The 19,990-nt window shown below is 35.3% G+C and overlaps 1 protein-coding gene across 2 annotated transcripts in view; it reads left to right on the top strand.

Moving 5' to 3' along the window:
• Window positions 1-3,568: 3,568 nt before the first annotated feature.
• The window catches only part of MYEF2 (myelin expression factor 2), a 31,058-nt gene continuing 14,636 nt past the window's right edge, over window positions 3,569-19,990 (top strand). For both annotated transcript variants that reach the window (XM_047075147.1, XM_047075148.1), the window contains exons 1-9: window positions 3,569-3,729; window positions 8,726-8,934; window positions 10,162-10,214; window positions 11,433-11,440; window positions 11,544-11,637; window positions 15,417-15,608; window positions 16,341-16,494; window positions 17,021-17,070; window positions 17,189-17,252. In XM_047075147.1, the coding sequence (XP_046931103.1) occupies window positions 3,569-3,729; window positions 8,726-8,934; window positions 10,162-10,214; window positions 11,433-11,440; window positions 11,544-11,637; window positions 15,417-15,608; window positions 16,341-16,494; window positions 17,021-17,070; window positions 17,189-17,252 (985 nt within the window). The remainder of the gene's footprint in view (window positions 3,730-8,725; window positions 8,935-10,161; window positions 10,215-11,432; window positions 11,441-11,543; window positions 11,638-15,416; window positions 15,609-16,340; window positions 16,495-17,020; window positions 17,071-17,188; window positions 17,253-19,990) is intronic.

Below are 19,990 nucleotides of genomic sequence, written 5' to 3' on the forward strand. Positions count from 1 at the left end.
CAATAGAAGGAGGGAGTGACAGAGAGGAGGGAGGGAGGGAGAGAGAGAGAGAGAGAGAGAGAGAGAGAGAGAGAGAGAGAATAGTAGGTCATTGTCAGAATAAATCTATACTTTTTTCCCATACTTTTTCTAATGACAATAACTGACATCCACTTTTTTTTTTATCATAGAATTAACTTACATGATGGAAAAGGGAACTATATATGGATCTCAGATATAACCCATAGTATTTTTTAAAGTCATAAATTCCTTTTGGAGTTTCAGTTCTTTAAAGTTTGGAAAATTAGTGGCTCTAAATCCAGCCATTTAATTTTATGAAGCCAAGTAAACTGACTTAACAATCATACTGTACTTTCTGGTTGACTTCATATTGTTGTTGGTCTTTGCCTTCAATTCTTAAAGACAAATTAAAAGGATGATCATATCCAAGTTGCCACTCCATTCTCTTCTTTGGTAGCAGAACTCTGGGCAGTGAGCCAAACTGAGAAATTATTTGCCAGCCTCCCCTATAGCTGAGTGTGTCATATTACTAAATTTTGACCTATAAGTCAAAATGTTGTTTGAGATTCTGGATACCTCTTTACTGGACTGCTTCTGGCTTCTACTGAGGACAGGTGCCTAGATCTCCAGTAGCTATCTTGGGCCATAGAAAGACATTAAGAATAGAAGCCACACACTAGGTTGGTGAAAGATTTAGAAGAAACCTGAGCCCATGATGACTATACCTGCTCTAGGGTGCCTACTTTTGCACTATTTTTACTTAATAAAGTAGAAACTTTTATTTTGTTTAAGACACTATTATTTTTAATCTCTGTTACTAGCAGGTGAACACAATTCCTATATGACATTAAAGTATTGGTTGAAAATATTTTAGAATTCTAGGGTTAAATTTCCAGGTATGTATAATGGTCTCTTTAAATCTCCTCTCTCTCTCTCTCTCTCTCTTTCTCTCTCTCTCTCTCTCTCTCTATCTCTCTCTCTGTCTCTCTCACACATACACACTCCAGTTTGTAAGAAAGAAAACTAAGTAGTTATAGGAAGTTGTACCAGTAATTCATTTTGTGCAATTATAAATGATAGCATTTGCAGTGGGAATTTTGAGAAGATAAAAACTAAATAGCATGTGTACATAAACACATGTGTACATAAACTTCAAAAAAAAACAGTGGAAGGAAGGAAAATACAGAAATATATTGTAGCAATAGAATGTTAATCACTTTTTTTTCACCAATTTAGCTAAGGTAAGTATAATATTTATAGCAAGAGAGGAAGAAAACATCTATAGAGCAGTCCAATGGAGTAGTATCAATAATTTTCTCTTTAGAAGCTGCCCCAATTCTCTCCATCTTTTAAGACCCAGCTCTTCTATGAAATGCTCAGCAATCCTCCTATAGGAATAACCTTTGCCCTTGTTCCATTTATTAGGACCAGGACTAAGTTATAGTGAGGGAAGCATTTTTCTTAGGCATGGCACAACATTTTAAGAGGTGCCAAAAAGCTCAGTAATCAATAAAAATATTTTAATGAAATATTTTAATTAGCACACTACAGCAGGCAGTCCAGTCTTTTGTTTTATAAATAAATTTTTAATTATGCTTCACATTTATCTCAATTATAGCACTCAAATAGTGCTTTTTATGAATGTTGTCTCCCAACAGTACCATACTCATTTTCATATTCCTCATGTGCCTACTACTCTGTGTTAAGCATGAAGGTCTCTTAAAAAATATTAAATTGAATCTATTGAAAGATTTTGCAAGAAAATACTGTATTAGGGGCAGCAGGATTAAATTTTCATCATTAAATTCAACTATAGCAAAAGAATAACAGAGGATAATGGATGTTTTGAAAGTGCTTATAATTCAGTTCTATGGGAAAATCACCTGACTTCTCTTTGACTAAAACCCTGCTCAGCCTGGAGAGATAGGGAATTATAATACTACTTTATATTCATATAGTACTTTGCCCTACATAAAGTGCTTTCTTTTAATTCTCACCTTAATCCTGTAAAGTAGGTATTATCGTCCTTATTTATTACAGAAAGATTGAGAAGTTAAGTGACTTGCCCAAGGAGTTATAGGCAGAAAGTGGCAGAACTGAGGTCCTAACCCAGGTTTTCTGTGTCAAAATCCAGTGCCTTTCTGCTATTCCAAATGCTAAGTTTTGGGATTGACCAAGGAGAAATAATTCATGCAGTAACTACAACAGCGTGTGTTGTGTTTGTTAAACGATGTCAGTAGCACCCTAAACAGCAGTATTTTACCAAGTGTGCTCCTCATGAGTAAAACTGTTCTGATTTTATGTGTGTACGTTTGATGAAGTAGCTCAACTCTTCTGGTATAGGATCAGATGTTCCAAGGTATTTTTTGGTTGAGGGCAGAAACTTACATAATTAAAATGTCAAAGAACGGGGGGGGGGAGGGGGGATGAGGAAATTATGTATTACTTGAGTATTAGTTTCTAGCTACCACTTTATCACTAATGTGTATGTGATATTCTGCAAAGCATGTAAACCATACAGGCTTGCTTCTTTATGAAAAGAAACATTTGGGAAGGTCTTTCAGCTGAAAAAGGTTATTTCAATGTGAAATACTATTACAGTATTCAAGAGTTAGGAATTAAGTTTAATGGGTTACTTTTTTATATTTAGGGGGAAAAATCTAGGACTATATTTTAAAACTCCATACAGTAATTAAATTTGAGAGCCTATAACTACTTCAAATATAATTTTCACCAACATAAACACAACTCCAAACCAAAATGTCCATGATCAGCCAATCTAGTAGAAGCTTTCTTCTGAAAAAAAAACAAAACAAAAAACTATAGATTCTCCTCAGGGGTTGCTATGCAGAGAATTAAAAAACTTGTCTTCTTTTTATATGCCGATAGCTGAATTCCACAGGAAATCCTCTTTCTTAAAAACGACCAGAATTCAAAGAAATTCAAAGGTATTCATTTTGGTGAATTGCAACCTGTCATCAATAACTATTTATTGAATGTCCACGGGGTGCCTAGGCATTTAAGTGGCAAGTGATTTATTTGCATTATTCAAAGGATTTCTAAGGCGAGTCTGAAGATTTGCAGACGTCTTTAAAGATGCAAAGTGGTGTGTGCTTCTCTCATTTAAACTGCCCCTACAAGGAATGAACTGAATAGCCTGGGTTTCAGAGCTCTAGGGATTTCCAGCACTCAGATCCGACTTTTGTAAGCGAAGACCCCATTGGGTGCCAACCGATAGGCGGGCTGGTGGTCAGAACACAGCCCCACTAGGGGCTTCTGGACAAGTTAGGCCCTCCCTGGTCTGAAGCAGGGCTGACTGCGGCAATGGCGGCCCGGACCCGCCACCCCATCCCTCCCCCCCCTACCCCTCCACTCCCACCCCCCACACGCGGCTCACACCCTCTCCCAGTCTCCCAGCCTCGACCGGTTCTCGCGAGATCCGGGCAACTGAGCGCTCGGGGCCTTTTCAAATCGGGATCCGTTACCGCTTTCCCGGCCGCCGCCATTGTAGCGCTCGGAGCCCCTCAGCGCAGGCGGCCGTGGCGGAGGCGGAGGCAGCGGCAGCGGGATGGCGGACGCCGACAAGCCCGAGGTGCTCGGGGCCGCTGGCGACGACAGTCCGCATCAGCAGCCAGTGGAGCAGCCGGGCGAGCCGCGGCGAGAACCGCACCCGCCGGAGCCAGAGAAGCAGCCGCCGCAGCACAGCAGCAGCTCCAATGGCGTTAAAATGTATTGTCTTTTCCTCCGGGGATCGGGACGAGGTGGGGGGCGGGGAGTTGGCCTCGGAGGGGGGCCGAAGCCGGCCTGGGCCTCGGTGGGGGATAACTGCTCCCGGGCCGTAGGCGGCGGGAGGAGCAGGTGCAAGTAGGGCCGCTCCCAGGCCCTTCCCTCCCGCCCCGGCCGGGGGAGCCGGGGTGCGAGCCGGGGGGCCGACGCCCCTCCCCTGTTTCCAGCCGGAGACTGCGGGTCACTCCTTCTTCCCAGACTTCCAGCTGGAGAACCTTTGAGCAAAGCACGGCGGCCGCCACTGTCTGGAGGAAAATGGTCCCCCTTTTAAAGCCCAGTACAGTAGTTAGTGTTCATCACTAGGGAGTAACTAGGGATGACATCATCGGACATTTCCTCTTAACTACCGAGAACGTATTTAAAAGGAATAGTCCCCGATCTCCCGGCCTCATTCTGAGCTTTATAAGTTCAGTGTTTGTTGTTGCTTTCTAAACATGTATTAATTTCTGAATATATATATACACGCCACAGAGGAAGTTTAATAATGTGCTGTGAGCCTAAATCCATTGTGTTACCCTTGAATTGGTAAGAGGTTATTCAGAAAGGGAAATGTGCATGGTTCCTTAGTCCCCCACATCCCTCTCAAATGTTTGTAAGCCTTGCAGGTTTTTTTTTAAGAACTCCATGTGTGATGGCTTGTTCTTAATTTTGGTAAAATGGTAAAATAAGATTTTTTTTAATTGAAGAAAGCCTGACGCTTTTAAGATTGCCCCTGTCATCAGTGTGTAGAAAGAATGTAGTTGACTCAAATCCATAATAATTTTTAGTTATAAGGAACTGTTATGCTCCCCATTGTTCTTGTTATATAGGAGGATACGAATCAGGCATTCTTTTGCATGTGCCCAGCTCTTTAAACTTGAAGTTGAAAGTATGTTAATAATTTACTGAAAACATCTTTTTCCTTCTCTCAGTTATGCCTCAGAGTAGAAAGCAGTGAACATATGGTCAAACTAAAATAGAAAAGAGAATTTTTCTTTTCTTTTGTATAAGAATGTTTGAAGCAGTACGGTAAGACCTGGACTAGTTTATGTAGGAATTGGTCGCAGATAAGATAGCTCTCCCAGCTCAGTTATGACACTCTTCCTCTCACTTGGGTTTGAATAGGATAGGTTGCATCTTCCAGGCAGAATAGAGGTGCAGGTGTAGGAGATTCGACCTTGGTGGAATTTGTTCCTAGGTGCAGAATTGTGCACCTCAGTAACTGAGCATCTGGAAAGGGAGCACTTTCTACCATGCATGCCAAACTATGGGCTCTCAGGGATTTGGCCTCATAAATTCTAATAGAAGGCATTGGAATGATAAAATATGTGCTTTTTGTTTATCTCTAAATGTGGGCTTGCCACCCTTTTCTCCTAAACAAAAACCACAGTCTTGAATTACAGAGAGAAGCCCTACTATACTTGGGTGTGATTAGTATAATAGTGTCCATACAGATAAAGCTGGCATGTAAACCTCCCAGATCTAAAAGTCTCTAATCCCTCTTAAAGTCTCATTGTGGGTTAGCTAGACAAGAGGACAGAGGTAGGAAAAGAATCTCTTTCACTTCAAAGTGAGGAAAAGGAAAATATTAAGTAAAGAAATTAAGAAATGCTAGTAGAATATACAAATGAAGATTCTTTTAATATTGTTTATAGTTAATATCTCTCAGACCTTCCTGTTTTCCCAAGTTGAATAGAGAAGCAAATCTACTCTCAAGGGTTTCTTGTACTGTCAGTTCCATAAGAACCATATAATGGTCCAGCATGGGTCGGTCATTCATACTGAAAAACTAGGAACATTTACCTGTATCAAGCCAACAACCTTTTTTTGACCCTGTGAACCAACTGGAGTAGTTAACAATCTAACACATAACCCTTGACTACCATACATTTTTAAGGGTAAGAATTCACAGAGGTTATAAAAATTACCAAATATTGCCTTAAAATATGTATTGCTTAGAAGAGAACAGAGTGCCACTTATCAAGGTTGAAATGACTTTTGCTGAGGTTAATCCATAGTCACTGAGTATAGAGACCACTATGTCTTATTCATCTTTGTATCCCCAAGGCCTTATGTTTATAAAGGCCCAGTAAATACTTGTTTAAGAAATGCAGAAGTGAACTTTTATGATTGTGAAACTTATACACAGAGAATTTCATGGGCATATTCACATCTTTTGACAAGAAATTAAAGATGTTTCCCTAGGTTTAGTCTTTTCCTTTATGCCAAAATGGTATACTAGCTATCCTTTTCTTAAGTGAACAGGAGGAAAAATAGCAGTATTGTTATAACTCTTCATTATTTTCTGTGTGATTAACATCTTGGAGTATATGGAAATTGAAAGTTACATTAGGGTATAAAGTGTTGTGTAAAATATTAAGCATCGAAGCAAGGTGAAGTGTTTGAAGTAGAGTAGTATTTTTTATTATATTAAGAGTAAGAATGGAACTGGGCTTAATTTCAGATTTCATACTATAGCATGTTTTTAAAACCACGTTTTAAAATTATGTTTTCTTATTTGATGTTGAATATTGATTTTTCAGAAATTTATAACTTCAGTGGGCATAATTCCATCTTAAGAGTAGATAACATTTTTGTGACTTAAGATAGTCACAGTCTTTATTTCAAGTACATTAAAGGGGGTGGTTTAAGTGAATAGTTTGAGCATTATTACAGGGAATTCTGGATATAGTGCCAATATTTGATATTATGTAGCATCATTTCCCTAAGAGCTTTCACCTGTATCTTAACTGTCCATTCCATAGTGTATTTATGACATAAAAAGAGTTTAAGAATTGAATATTAAATTGTTTGTTTCTCAATAATCAGACCATACCTCTAGCCATTAAACTGGTCTGCCTTCCATAGATAATTTATACACTATAGATGAGCAGTGTAGTAATATCTTTAATATGCCACTAAGTGAGGAAAACTTGAAGAAATTGCTCTCTCTGGTCATACTTGGAATAAATATTTTGGAGAGGGTATCCTACATTAATATCATTGCTTTTCAGTGGAATTATCAGATTGTTTTAAGCAAATGCTTACATATAAGCATCTTCTATTCATATAAGAATAGAAGAACATTGTAATTCAGAACTCTGTGCATTTTTCACAGCTGGTTTCATTCAGGAAGAAAATAGGTAGGAGAAGGCATACTTAGCTAGAGACTATATAGATGTCTGCTTACCTAAACAGAGACAGTTATTTTACAAACATTCATAGAATACAGTCTACTATGTACATACATTCTCTGGGGGCTTAAAAGGAAGAGTTTGTTCTTGTATCTACTGTACTTAGAACCACAGTAAAGGCCTCTGTACCTTTTGGCCGCTTGCTGCCATTTTCAAAAGTCGCACACTGTTCAGACAGGTAGGTACTTGCTGGAGCTGGGACAGTTGTGAAGACTTACTCTAGGCTGTGCCATTTCTGATGAGGGAAAGATGTTTGATTGTAAAGGTGTCCCTGTCAAGGTCTGAAAAGGTGGCAAAGCAAGTTTGGCTCTAATGTCTATTCCTTGATTTTAGCAGTTTTTCTGGCAGACGGCAACACCATCTGTGCCCAGATGAGCATGGGTTCTTAATTGACTGTTCATTCAAAAATTAGTATTTATTGAGCAACATGTTGTGTGCAGTCACCATGCTAGGTGCTGCTCATACCAATGCAGGTAGTTTTCGTTCTTACAGAGTTTTTTTTTTTTTTTTTTTTTTCAACGTTTATTTATTTTTGGGACAGAGAGAGACAGAGCATGAACGGGGGAGGGACAGAGAGAGAGGGAGACACAGAATCGGAAACAGGCTCCAGGCTCTGAGCCATCAGCCCAGAGCCTGACGTGGGGCTCGAACTCACGGACTGCGAGATCGTGACCTGGCTGAAGTCGGACGCTTAACCGACTGCGCCACCCAGGCGCCCCTACAGAGTTTTTTACATCCTATATTTGTGGTTGTGTTGTTACCTGCTCAGAAAGGTAGTGTCTAAAAATATCAATATCACATGGAACAGATGACTACAATAAGACGTGTGTGTGGAGCGCTACAGTGTATAGAGTCCCACAGTTGGTTGGCTTAGAAGATAAGTGAGTGCCTGGATTATGAAACCTGGTTGGTTGTTGGAAAAACCCAGGAAGCTTTAAAAATTTTGGATTTCTGAATGTCATTTCCAGAGATTTTTATTAGTATGTGATTGTGGAAAATTGCTTTAAATTGAAGTATTAATTAAATAGTTTTAGATTCACTAGAATAATTAGTGATTTAAAACCTATTGTTATTTCTTCTGTGAAAGAAGATTCCTTTTGATAAGTAAGTTGCATTTTTAAGATATATACCCAAATTTTTATCTATAGGATTTACTTTAAGTATATACTTTTATGTTATGGATGGTTGGTGGGTAGCATCAGATCGTCGCATTGTGATTACAGTCTTACAAATTAAATGTTTTTCCAGTTAGGGTCTCATTAAAAAGTTGATTTATAAAATTTTGATTCGTTTTGTCTTTTAAGTACTGCTTCCTACCTCCGTTCCATCCCATCGTGTAGGTGATAACTACTAGTAAAAATTATATGATTCTATGAAATACCCTATCTTAGTTTATAGGTTAATACATAGAAAGTGTTGAGTATGAACATATTAGAATACCTTACTAATTAATTATCCTGATCAAAGTTGGGAATAGAAAAAATTATGAGAGTCATATGGGCGTGTATGCATGTATAGATACCATAATATAACTATGTATTTTAGTTATGTTTTTAAGCAAACTTTATGAGAAGTTTGGTAATATACCCAAATTCTTGCTCTGAAATGGCATTGGGTAATTTCAAAGCAAGCAAGCTGACTCTCCAGGTCTAACTTGGTGGAGAGTTTTGAGAAGTGAAGTGATAAATATGCAATATTTATGTAATGTAGGCTTCCATTATTAGAAACATGACAGATTTTCTTCTTGTTTTGTTTTTAATTCATAGGGAAAATGATGAATCAGTCAAAGAAGATAAATCTGAATTAAAAGAAAAATCTTCAGGAAATAAGAAGGCCAATAGATTTCATCCTTATTCAAAAGATAAGAATTCAGGCACTGGAGAAAAGAAGGGTCCAAATCGAAACAGAGTTTTCATTAGCAACATCCCATATGATATGAAATGGCAAGCTATTAAAGATCTAATGAGAGAAAAAGGTAACCATTCCTGATAAACCCACTGTTGGCTTATCTTCATATAGAAGGGGGAGGAACTAAGCAAACTTTTTTATTCCTCTGAGCCACACAGACTCAAAAAATTGATTTTTGTTTATTTCTTGACACATGAATTAATCTTTTCCTCTTCTCTCACTTGACAACAATTTCATTACAAAGTCATACGGATAAATGAAGTTTTTTTTTTTCCCATTTTAGTGGTATAGTAGTGAGCCAGCATATGCATGCCACCAAGAATTTTGTTAAAGTGATTGCTTTGTCTAGTTGAAGTTTTTATAGATTTTTAAAGGACTATTGCATTAGTTAAGCAATACATTAGCGTGTTAAAGTATGAATAATAAGGTCTGATTATTTTTTTCCAAAAGCTGTTTTGTTATTATCTTGGTGGATTCTGGAATCTGGCTGTGGAGTTCATTTTGTTTGCATTGTCATGAATGCCATGATGCTGTCTCTGCAGTTCTATTTTAAAATTGCGTTACTGCTGTTGCAGTTTTGTTTTTAGAATAACTTGAAAACCTTCATTTTATATATATGGTTGGTTTTGGGGAAAAATAATTTTAATATTTGATCTTGTAAAAGTTAGTTTTGTTATCTCTTGAAAAATTGAGTTTCAACAGTCCTGCAAACTATGTACTTGGCTTTGAGGCTGATCTCTTCTAATAAATAAAAAAAACCTTGCATTGGTGTATCTGTTGTAAGGTGACAACTATTTGATTGGTTTTATTCATTGACTTTATTTAGAAAGTGTGTGGCTTGCTGTGAAGCATGACTTGTAAATTTAGTTTACTGATGGCAAACATGATTGAAGACATTCAGGTAGAAAGTCACCTTAAAACAGCTGTTGTGTGTAGGCGACCAAAGTTACTTGAAAAGTGTTAATGTTGATGTTTTTAATATGATAGGTTAAGGGACCATTTGTATGTATATGTGCATTTGTTCACCAACTATATCATGCTGGCCAAAATATGATCTGTAGTATGAATTAGGTTAATATGGTTGTTAGCTTTTTTAGAGAATGTGGATGATGTACATTTCAGAAAATTAGTTAAATTTACATAGCCATTGATAGGAGGTATGTTGGTCTGGTTTTGATTGTTGGTGAATAATAGGTGCTTTTCTGTAGAGTTGTGCACAGGTGTGCAGTAAAGCAAGATATTGGTGTTTAAATGTATTGTTTCTTGGTATCTTCCTTTTGTATGTCTTATGTAGTCGGTGAGGTTACATACGTGGAGCTCTTTAAGGATGCGGAAGGAAAATCAAGGGTAAGTGCTGTGGGCCATAATCTGCTTGAGGTTTAAAAGTTCCTCAGCAGTTTACTTTTTTGTATAATATTTGTACCAGTTTTTGGAAACTTAAGTTTCATTTTGTTTTACTTTATTATGCAAGATTTGAGGCTTTATACTAGCAAGTCTGACATTTATTCAAACCAAACTAGCTGCCTGGAAGGGATGGGTTTGTAAATGTTCATAAAGGGCATTCACTTTTCTAATGCTTTAAGGTAATGCTTCTTCTTAGCCAAGAGATTTTACTATAGGATTTTTTTTGTTGTGTTTTGATGTCTTCAAGGATATTCCAAAAGTTACTGCATTGATAATATTCCCTAAGAGTTCTCTGACAAGCCCATAGCTTAAAGGTGTTAATTCAGAATGTATGTTTGAAATTTATATTGAAGAACTTAATTTGGTAGCCTGCAAGACTACATAAGAGGCAGTGCTCTGACCAATTGGTATGAATGACATTGATGATTAAATTGACATAGAAGGAATTGGTTGATAGTAGGTTTTGATTTTTAGCAACAAGAAAGCAATACACTGAGGAATACAATGGAAAGCTTTAACAGTGTTCAATTATATTGCAAAAACCAGTTGGTGCATAAGAAAAACTTTGTCATCACATTCAAATGGCACTTCGAACAGTAATGACAATTATTTTGAAAATGTATAGGTTTGTTTCTTTAGCATAAGTGATTATTTTATATACTTAAACTGGATGCTGTTAAATTGTGTGCAGCCAGTTTTCTCTAATAGAGAAATTAATTAAAAATGAGATTATTTCCTATTTTTACCTTAATAAAATTGAAAGATATACATTAAAAACAATTTGTGCATAATACATCTTTTGAAAATAGTCGTAACAATGGAAGAAGTGTTTTATGGAAACCTTCAATTTCCCTGAGTTACTTTTGATTGAATTTGTGAAAATACCTTATTTAGTCTTAACCTAAAGAAGAGTCCTCTGAAAGTAAATATGTGTTCCAAGCTTGTTAAATGTAGATGCTACTGCCTTTAAATAGATCGATTTAAACATTGACAGAAGATTTGTGGTCACTTGCTGTTATGTTCTAGAAGTGTAAAAGATAAAAAGTGATTGTGTTATCAATTGCTTTTCATGACTTAAATATTAGAGTTTACCATTAACTTCGTCTACTGATCTAAAACTTTTCTTCTTTTGCATATATTGACAAATCTACCTGGATATAGGGTTGTGGGTAAGAATTTTTTTTAAGTTTCTTAAGTCAAATTTAAACTTCTGATTAAGAAAAAGAAAATTTAGTATATAAACATTTCCTATAAATTTTTTCCCCCATTAAGTGTTGTTGAATTCAAAGATGAAGAATTCGTAAAGAAAGCGCTAGAAACTATGAACAAATATGATCTTAGTGGAAGACCCCTGAATATTAAAGAGGTAAGATTTCTTATATTTGGAATAATTTAAACTTTTGGATATAAAGACATGTTTTCTTTGGATTTTCATCTTGGGGATGTATTTCTCTGGCTCCTCCTTTTTTTTTTTAAAGCCTAGATGCTTATTAAAGCATTATATAATTGAAGATAGTTTTGCTTGTGCATGGTTTCCTGTTTGCTTTTAAGCAGTTTTCCTATATATTTGATTTGTTCCAAGTTGTTATAAGCAGAGGTGCATGATTTAAAAAATGCAGATATTTAAAGATGGCAAGGTTTATGTATTGACTTTATTTGGTATAGACATTTTCAGTTTTTAGATTGTGTTGTTTAACTTGAGAATTAGATATTCTTGTAGTTGATAGTAAAGGGTGCTTAATAATGCAAATACCTTATGGATTTGAATAAAATTGATACTCACTTTTAGTTAAAATTACCCTGAAACTATGCCAGATTAAAATTTGAGAAAACTTGTGAATCTGTTAGTGAAATTTGTAACTGGAACTTGGAAACCCCTAAAGTGGGTATGTTCCCTTTGTATGGAACAGTAGTATAATACATTGACAAAAGAATAATCAGAAGATACTTAAAAAACTATGTACACTTAAGTGTAATTGACCTTGGTAATGATTAGCTTGAATAGCAGTCATTTTCATTTCTTCCTTTAGTTCATATTGTTAATCTTACCTGAATTGTTTGATCATGGACCAGTTACGTATATATTCTTGCTAAAGTCTGTGTTACAAATGATTGAGGATGTACTTTAGGACCCTACCAGCAAGGTTGCAAGTCTCTGGTAGTAAAGCATTACTGTCAGTCACAGTTTAATTTGGTTGAGTAATGATAGGAGTCCCAGCTCACTTTCTAGCTCTGTGACTAGGCAGGTTACTTATTCTCTAAACCTCAGTAATTATAATAGTACAAATGGTAGTACTTACCTAACAGAGTTTTTATGAGTATTAAATGAGATAACATGGTAGAGAATTCAAGCTCTGGCATCAGATAATCTGGGTGATTCAGGGCAAATTACTTACCTTTAATTACTTAAAAAATTACCTAACTTTAATCACTCTCTATTTCTTTGTTTCTTTATCACTAAAGTGAGAATGATATTAGAAGCTATCTGATAGTTTTACAAGGTTTCAGTTAATATATGTAAAACATTTAATAAATGTTAGCTACTAACTATAATTGTGATGTTATTATATAAAGCACTTAGCACAGTGCTCAAAATATTATATAACTACATAAGAAATGTTAGCTGTAATAATAATTGCTTGTTGTTATTCCAGTCCAAGGTGGGAATATTCCTGGTTGTTGGTCTCTTGATTCTGACTATGAGGTGATAATAGCTTAAAATTAAAGCCCATGCTACCAACAAATACAAGTATTCCAAATCCCTTTATTGGAGTCAGCTTCTGAACTCCTCTAATTCTGTTTGAGCCTGGGGGGTTTGTCTGTCCGTCCTTCTTCCTTCCTTCCTTCCTTCCTTCCTTCCTTCCTTCCTTCCTCCCTCCCTCCCTCCCTCTCTCCCTCCCTCCCTCCCTCCCTCCCTCCCTCTCTCCCTCTCTCCCTCCCTCCCTCTCTCCCTCTCTCTTCCCTTTCCTTTTCCCTTTCCCTTTCCTCTCCTTCCTTCCTTCCTTCCTTCCTTCCTTCCTTCCTTCCTTCCTTCCTTCCTATTTTGACTGGGAAGTAGAGAAAGTTTAGACTGTTGTACTCTGTGCCAGCCATGTACATGGTGGTTTTTATGCTAAAGGACAAACCTATGTTGTTTGTGTTCTTTTAAGTTTTAGCACTTCCTGTATCCTCAGTAATATTTTAGAGACCCTAGAATAGAGTTATGTGATCCAAATTGATGTAGGATACTTCCATTTTTAAATTTTTTTAAGAGGGAAAAATAACTGAGTTTGGCCTAGCTAAATGATGAAGTATTCTTTATTCAGTTAACTTTATGGATTATTATTACTAAAGGTCCCTTTCCTGGGAATTTCTGATTTACAAATGGATGACTGGGCTCAGTGCTAAAACTACTAGTGAGAGTCTAAGAAAAAATATATTTCCAATATTCCCTACCAGATATTAGAATTTTATTTTTTCATTATATTAAATGGTGTTAGGAGCAGTTATAAAATTTAATAGGCCCTCTAATAGCAATAACAGGTAGTGACTGGCAGGCTGTCCTCCAAGGGGAAAAGAGGAATAAAAACCATGTTATATAGTGGCTACTTTGTTTTAGATGAATTGTATTTATATATGTTTTACGTTTTATTATGCATATGTGTGTATGTATTTTTGTGTGTATATATGTTTATATATATGTCAAAAATATAAAAAGACAAATCAAAACATACTAAGATGTTAAGGACAACAGTGTATCTCAATAGTTTATGAAGCACCTCCCCTACCCCTATCCCTCCTTCTCTCCATAGGTAACCACTATCATAAATTTTCGATTTGTGCAAGTTTTTGAAGCTTTAGTTAGACCTGAAACATTTATTATTTACTAACTTAAAAATTTTGCAGCATTTTTCAAAACATTTATTTCTTTATTTCTGTATTTCTCTTTATTTCTTCATGGTGAAAAAATACTTTGGAAGCTAGTATACCTTTATTAATTGCATTCAGTTTAAAAAAAAAATTTTTTTTTTAACATTGTATTTATTTTTGAGACAGGGAGAGACAGAGCATGAACAGGGGAGGGTCAGAGAGAGGGAGACACAGAATCTGAAACAGGCTCCAGGCTCTGAGCTGTCAGCACAGAGCCTGACGCGGGGCTCAAACTCACGGACTGTGAGATCATGACCTGAGCCAAAGTCGGCCGCTTAACCGACTGAGCCACCCAGGTGCCCCTGCATTTAGTTTTTCACCTTCTATTCTCCCAGCCTTCCTAGAGAATTTATTAAGGTCATCCAACTTTCTTTTTATTAATATTCCCAGACTGAGACTAGCAATATAGAGTTGATGGTTACATTTATCATTGTCATTTGGTATTGCAGATAATAGTCTATCAGTGTGTTTATGTGTTTTTTGTGTGTGTTTTGCATTCCACCTGGTGAGATAAGTGAGAAGTACATTTAAACTCACTATTTTTGTTTTGTTTAAAGGTAGAATATTTCTCTTATACAGTAATGAACTTAAAGCAGTTTTTAATATCATTTGCTTGGACACTTAGCCTTTCTTTATCCCCCCCCCTTCATCTCAGATCATAATCCATTGTCAGATCACAATCATTGTTGAGAAAGGAAAAAGGTTGGAAAGTGGGTAATTGTATTTTGTTTAGGAATGAAACTTACACAGTTCCCCTTTACCCCAATATTCCTGGGTTTTGTAACAGTCTGTTCCACTGTTGAAAAGCTTTGAATTAGTCTGATTTGGCATTGCCTTGGGCATCCAGTGGTGAGAATTCACCATTACTGCATTTTAGCAAGAAAAGAGTCACAGTAAGTACAGTATTTTGTTCCTCTTTGAGTTATATATATTTATGCGTATGTGTCATGTATTTGAACCCTAGTATAAGGGCAGAATTAAACTAATTTCAAGTTCTTAAGTGACTTTAGTGATTGGAAACGGGTATTTAATTGACACCCCTGGAGACTGAAATATTTTGTCTGTCCACAGGTTTTTATGGGACTGAATTCTCTGGATAAGAAAAAAGCTCACTCTTCAAGAGGGCCAAAAATTTGAGCCAGTTGGGATAGCTACTGTAGAATTTGAAGTTGTTATTTTAATGATACAGATTTACTGATGTATCTAGTGGTATTTAACATTCAATGTGTGTTATAGGATCCTGATGGAGAAAATGCTCGTAGGGCATTGCAACGAACAGGAGGATCATTTCCAGGAGGACATGTACCCGATATGGGATCGGGGTTGATGAATTTACCACCTTCCATTCTCAATAATCCAAACATTCCTCCTGAGGTTATCAGTAATTTGCAGGCTGGTAGACTTGGTTCCACAATTTTTGTTGCTAATGTAAGTTTAAGCTTTAGTCTAAAATTTTGTCATTCAGATATTCAGTTCTAATCATGAGGTTATTAAATTAGATGAATGGGTTGTAGGTTTAGAGAACATTTTGCTGATTTTTAATGAAAGTAAGTGAAACAGTAATTATTGGAACTCAAACCCAGTTTAAGTCTATATATATATATATATACACATATATATAAGGTTAAAGTGTAAATATGAGTATTTAGTATTCTTTAAAAGTGAACTGTGGAATTTACAAATACCTATGCAGTTCTTGAACATGTTTACTTTCATTATATGGGACTTTTGTTCATATTGGTAAATGGATTTCTTTCTTTAGCTTTGATATTTGATATTTGTGAATGTGCACATTGTAGTTGGTTTGTCATTTGTTCTAAGCTTTTGAAAGTCAGTGATATCAACAGTACTTTCAAAAATCTGAATTTCTCTCAGTAAAAATAGATGAGCAAGTTTCACATGTACAAAACAGGATGAGCAGATAAGAGGCTGTTTTGGAAATTTTAAAAAAAAATTAAGGATAAGGAACAACGTTGGGTGAAGCTTGATTGATTTTAAACAACTTAAGATGTTTTTATTTGAATACTGTTGTTGATGTACCATCTACCAAGAAGTATAGTTCTTTATAGCTTTTAGAGTTGAGAAAAGATTTGTTTGTATTATTTATAAATGGGGAGAGGGGTTTATTAGGTATGTAACTTTATGTAATTTTATGTTAAGCTTGACTTCAAAGTTGGTTGGAAGAAGCTAAAGGAGGTGTTCAGCATAGCTGGAACTGTAAAACGGGCAGATATTAAAGAAGACAAAGATGGCAAGAGCAGAGGAATGGGCACAGTCACTTTTGAACAAGCAATTGAAGCAGTTCAAGCAATTTGTATCCTGATTTACACTTTAGCGCTATCTAATACGGTTGAAGAGCTTGATACCATTTTGTGGGGGTCATGGAATTTAAAGTTGCCTGGCTTGGAAATGTGTATTAGACTTTAGTCTCCAGCACATAAAACCTTTACTATGTCCAAGTACTAAAGTCACTCTTAAAACTTGAATTAGCCTTATTATGTAAGCCTGGTATGAACTCTTCTACTTTCTCTTCCTGACACAATGAACTGTATGTATATCCGCTGTCGACAGTTAATGTAATCCATTGTGCATTAATGCAGTTGCTTTAAATGAAGTTTTCCCCCAGTGGTTGACTTACAAGATTATATTTTATTCATAAAGTAAAAGTATAAAGCAAAGACTTCAAGAATTTTCTTTGAGTATATGGAAGAGACTAAAATAAGTAAAATAGTAAAGATGTTGATTAAATTATTAGAGGTAGTCTGACTCTTAAGATTATTAAAAATATGTGTTCAAGTATAATTTTATAGTCAACTGGTTTTCCTTGACCAAACCAACAGCTATGTTCAATGGGCAGTTTTTGTTTGATAGACCTATGCATGTGAAAATGGTGAGTTCCTCCATATCACTTCAACCTCCCACCTCTTCAAACTTGTATCTGCTCTCCTCTGCATTGCAGATCTGTTTAGTTATGAATTAACCACACAATAAACTTTTTTTGCAATTAGGATGACAAGTCTGTCCCTCATGAAGACTACCGCTCACATGATAGTAAAACACCACAGTTACCACGTAAGTAAAAGTTATTATTAGAAGCAGAGCAGGCTATATATTTTTTCAATTTTATTACATGCTAAGCAAAACTCCTTATTTTTGCACCTATATCCCAAATTGCCCACAGTTTAGGATTAGTTTGGCATTATAGAGATAGTTTGTCATGATTGCTGAGGAAGACTGAGAAGATAAACATGTACCTTTTTTTTTTTCTTTTTGGTAGTTTTTCCTTATAAAAGCAATACATACTAAAAAAATTGTTAAGTTCATATACATGAAGGGAAAAAGAAGTCCTTTTAATTTTACCACATGTAGTCTCCATTTTAATATTTTTCTGTATTTTTTATGGTCTTTTTAGGGTTTTTTTTTACATAGTTGAGTACTACCATATAAATAATTTTTTTTTAACATTAATCTGAAGTATTCCATGTTGGAAAATTCTTTTCGCATATTTTTATTGGGTGTGTAATAGTCCATTGTATGGATGCTCCCTAAGTATTTCACTGTAATGTTAGGTATATTTATTTGTTTTAACTTTTTTTTCTTTAATTGCCAACAGAGTAATTCATGTCTTTCTGTATACAAATATTTGGTATGTTTTTGGTTATTTCTTTCAAGTATATTTACAAGTTCTCAGGTGTGCATATTGATCAGTATTATCGAATTATTTTCCAAATGGTTATAAAACATAATGTACTTAACATCTTTGTCTCAGTGTTACATCTGCAAAATGAGGATGATAGCGCCTATATCATGGGGTTGGCATGAGTGTTGCATGAGTTAATATATGTATAGCACTTAGAACAGTTTTGGAATAATGTAAACACTCAAAAACTAGCTCTTCTTACTCTTTTACTGTACCTTCTCTGATTTTTATTAAGTTTTTTTAATGATAAAATATTTTAAATATACAGACAAAAATAAAATTAATCATGTAGCTATCGTAGGCCATATTTGTTATAGATGATTTTCCTTTAAAATAAAATTTTACAGATAAGGTTGAGACTCCCCCTCTCTCCTGACCACCAGATACCATACCAAGAGGAAACAATTTACGAATATAGTGTTTATTGTTTAAGTTTTAGTCATTTGGATACACATTTATACATACACAAACATTATAGTTAATGGTTTTGCTGGATTTAAAATTTGGGGTGAGTGACATCCTATTGTATATATTCTGCAGCTTGCTGTTTTTGGTTTAATACTGTTTTTGAGATGCATTTATATTGATGTAGCTCTAGTTCCTTAATTTTTTAATTTTTTTTTGAGTGGGGGGGGGCAGAGAAAGAGGGAAAGAATCTTAAGCAGGCTCTAGGCTCAGCACTGAGCCCCACACAAGGGGCTCAAGCTCCCGACCTTGAGATCATGACCTGAGTTGAAATCAAGAGTCGGGTGTTTAACCGACTTGAGCCATCCAGGCTCCCCAGTAATTTCTGTTTTTCTAAGATTTTTACTATTTTTGTTCATTTTCAGATTTATTGGCATAAAATACCCTCTTAAATTTCCTCTACATCTATAGTTCTTTCTTCTGATAAATTCTGAAGGTTTGTAATTTCTCTTTTTCTTGGTCAGTTTTGCTTAGAGATTTTTCAGTTTTATTTGTGCTTTCAGTTTCATCTTAATTTCTGCTCTTTAATATTTTCTTCTCTCTATTTTTGGGGGTTTAGTTTCTTATTTTTGTCCAAATTCCTTAAGTTGACTGTTTACTTCACTAGTTTTGTAGGCTCTCTTTCCTAATAAAAGTAGTTATAACTATAAATTTAGCCGTTGCACACAAGTTTTGCTATGGAGTATTTTTATTGTGATTTCATTTTTATTAAATTACTACTATGACTTCTTAAGCCATGCAGTTTTGAATTTCTAAATGTATGGGGCTTTTCATTGTTAATTTTTAACTTATTGTGGCCAGAGAAGATACGATTGTGATTTTTGGAATAATTTGGACTTTGTATTATGGTCTAATATCAGGCACTTTTTTAATATATATTCTAGGTGTGCTTGGTGAGTGCAGTGTTCTATATATGTCCATTAAATCAACTTTGTTAATCCATTTACATTGTCTACATTTACATCACTACTAATCATCATGTGTGCTTGGGCTGTCAATTACTGAGAGATGTATATGGTAAAATTTCCCACTAGAATGTTGGATTTTCTTTTTATTGTTTGTTTTTTGGTTTCTTTTTTTTTGGTTTTTACTTTAAATATTTTGACACTAACTTAGTAAGTACATCTAAGTTTAGAACTGATATATTTTCCAAATGAATCAAAATTTTATCACTAAGAGTGATTTTATCTTTAGTAACTCTTATCTAATATTGATATAGTTATAACAGCTTTGTTTTGCTTATTCACATTTATTATTTATGTGGGTTAATTCCCATTATTTTACGTTCTATTTTTGTGCTTTTTACAGATATTTTCCTCCTATCTTGCTTTCTCATTTAGTGGTTAGCCAGGATTTGTAATATATCTGTGAAGTCTGAAGTTAATATAATTAGTTTTACTCAGTAATAGAGTGACCTTTGAATGCTTTAATTCTAATCACTTTTTCTATTGAATTACATGCCGTTATTGCTCATTGTCTTAGTTCTGTATTGCTTTTTTTTATGCCCACAAATTAGGCATTACTACTATTTACCATTTTCTTGGCTTACCTTTCTCTACTCTCACAGACCCTGGCGCTAATTTTTTCTCAAAGCATATATTTTAAAAGCTCTTTCAGTGAGGATCTGTTGTTAGTAAATTGTCTC

This window comes from Lynx rufus, unplaced genomic scaffold, assembly GCF_022079265.1.
Source record: "Lynx rufus isolate CCGP_SWC_20201006 ecotype Redwood Valley unplaced genomic scaffold, mLynRuf1.p SCAF_13, whole genome shotgun sequence".
In the NCBI taxonomy this organism is placed as follows: domain Eukaryota; kingdom Metazoa; phylum Chordata; class Mammalia; order Carnivora; family Felidae; genus Lynx; species Lynx rufus.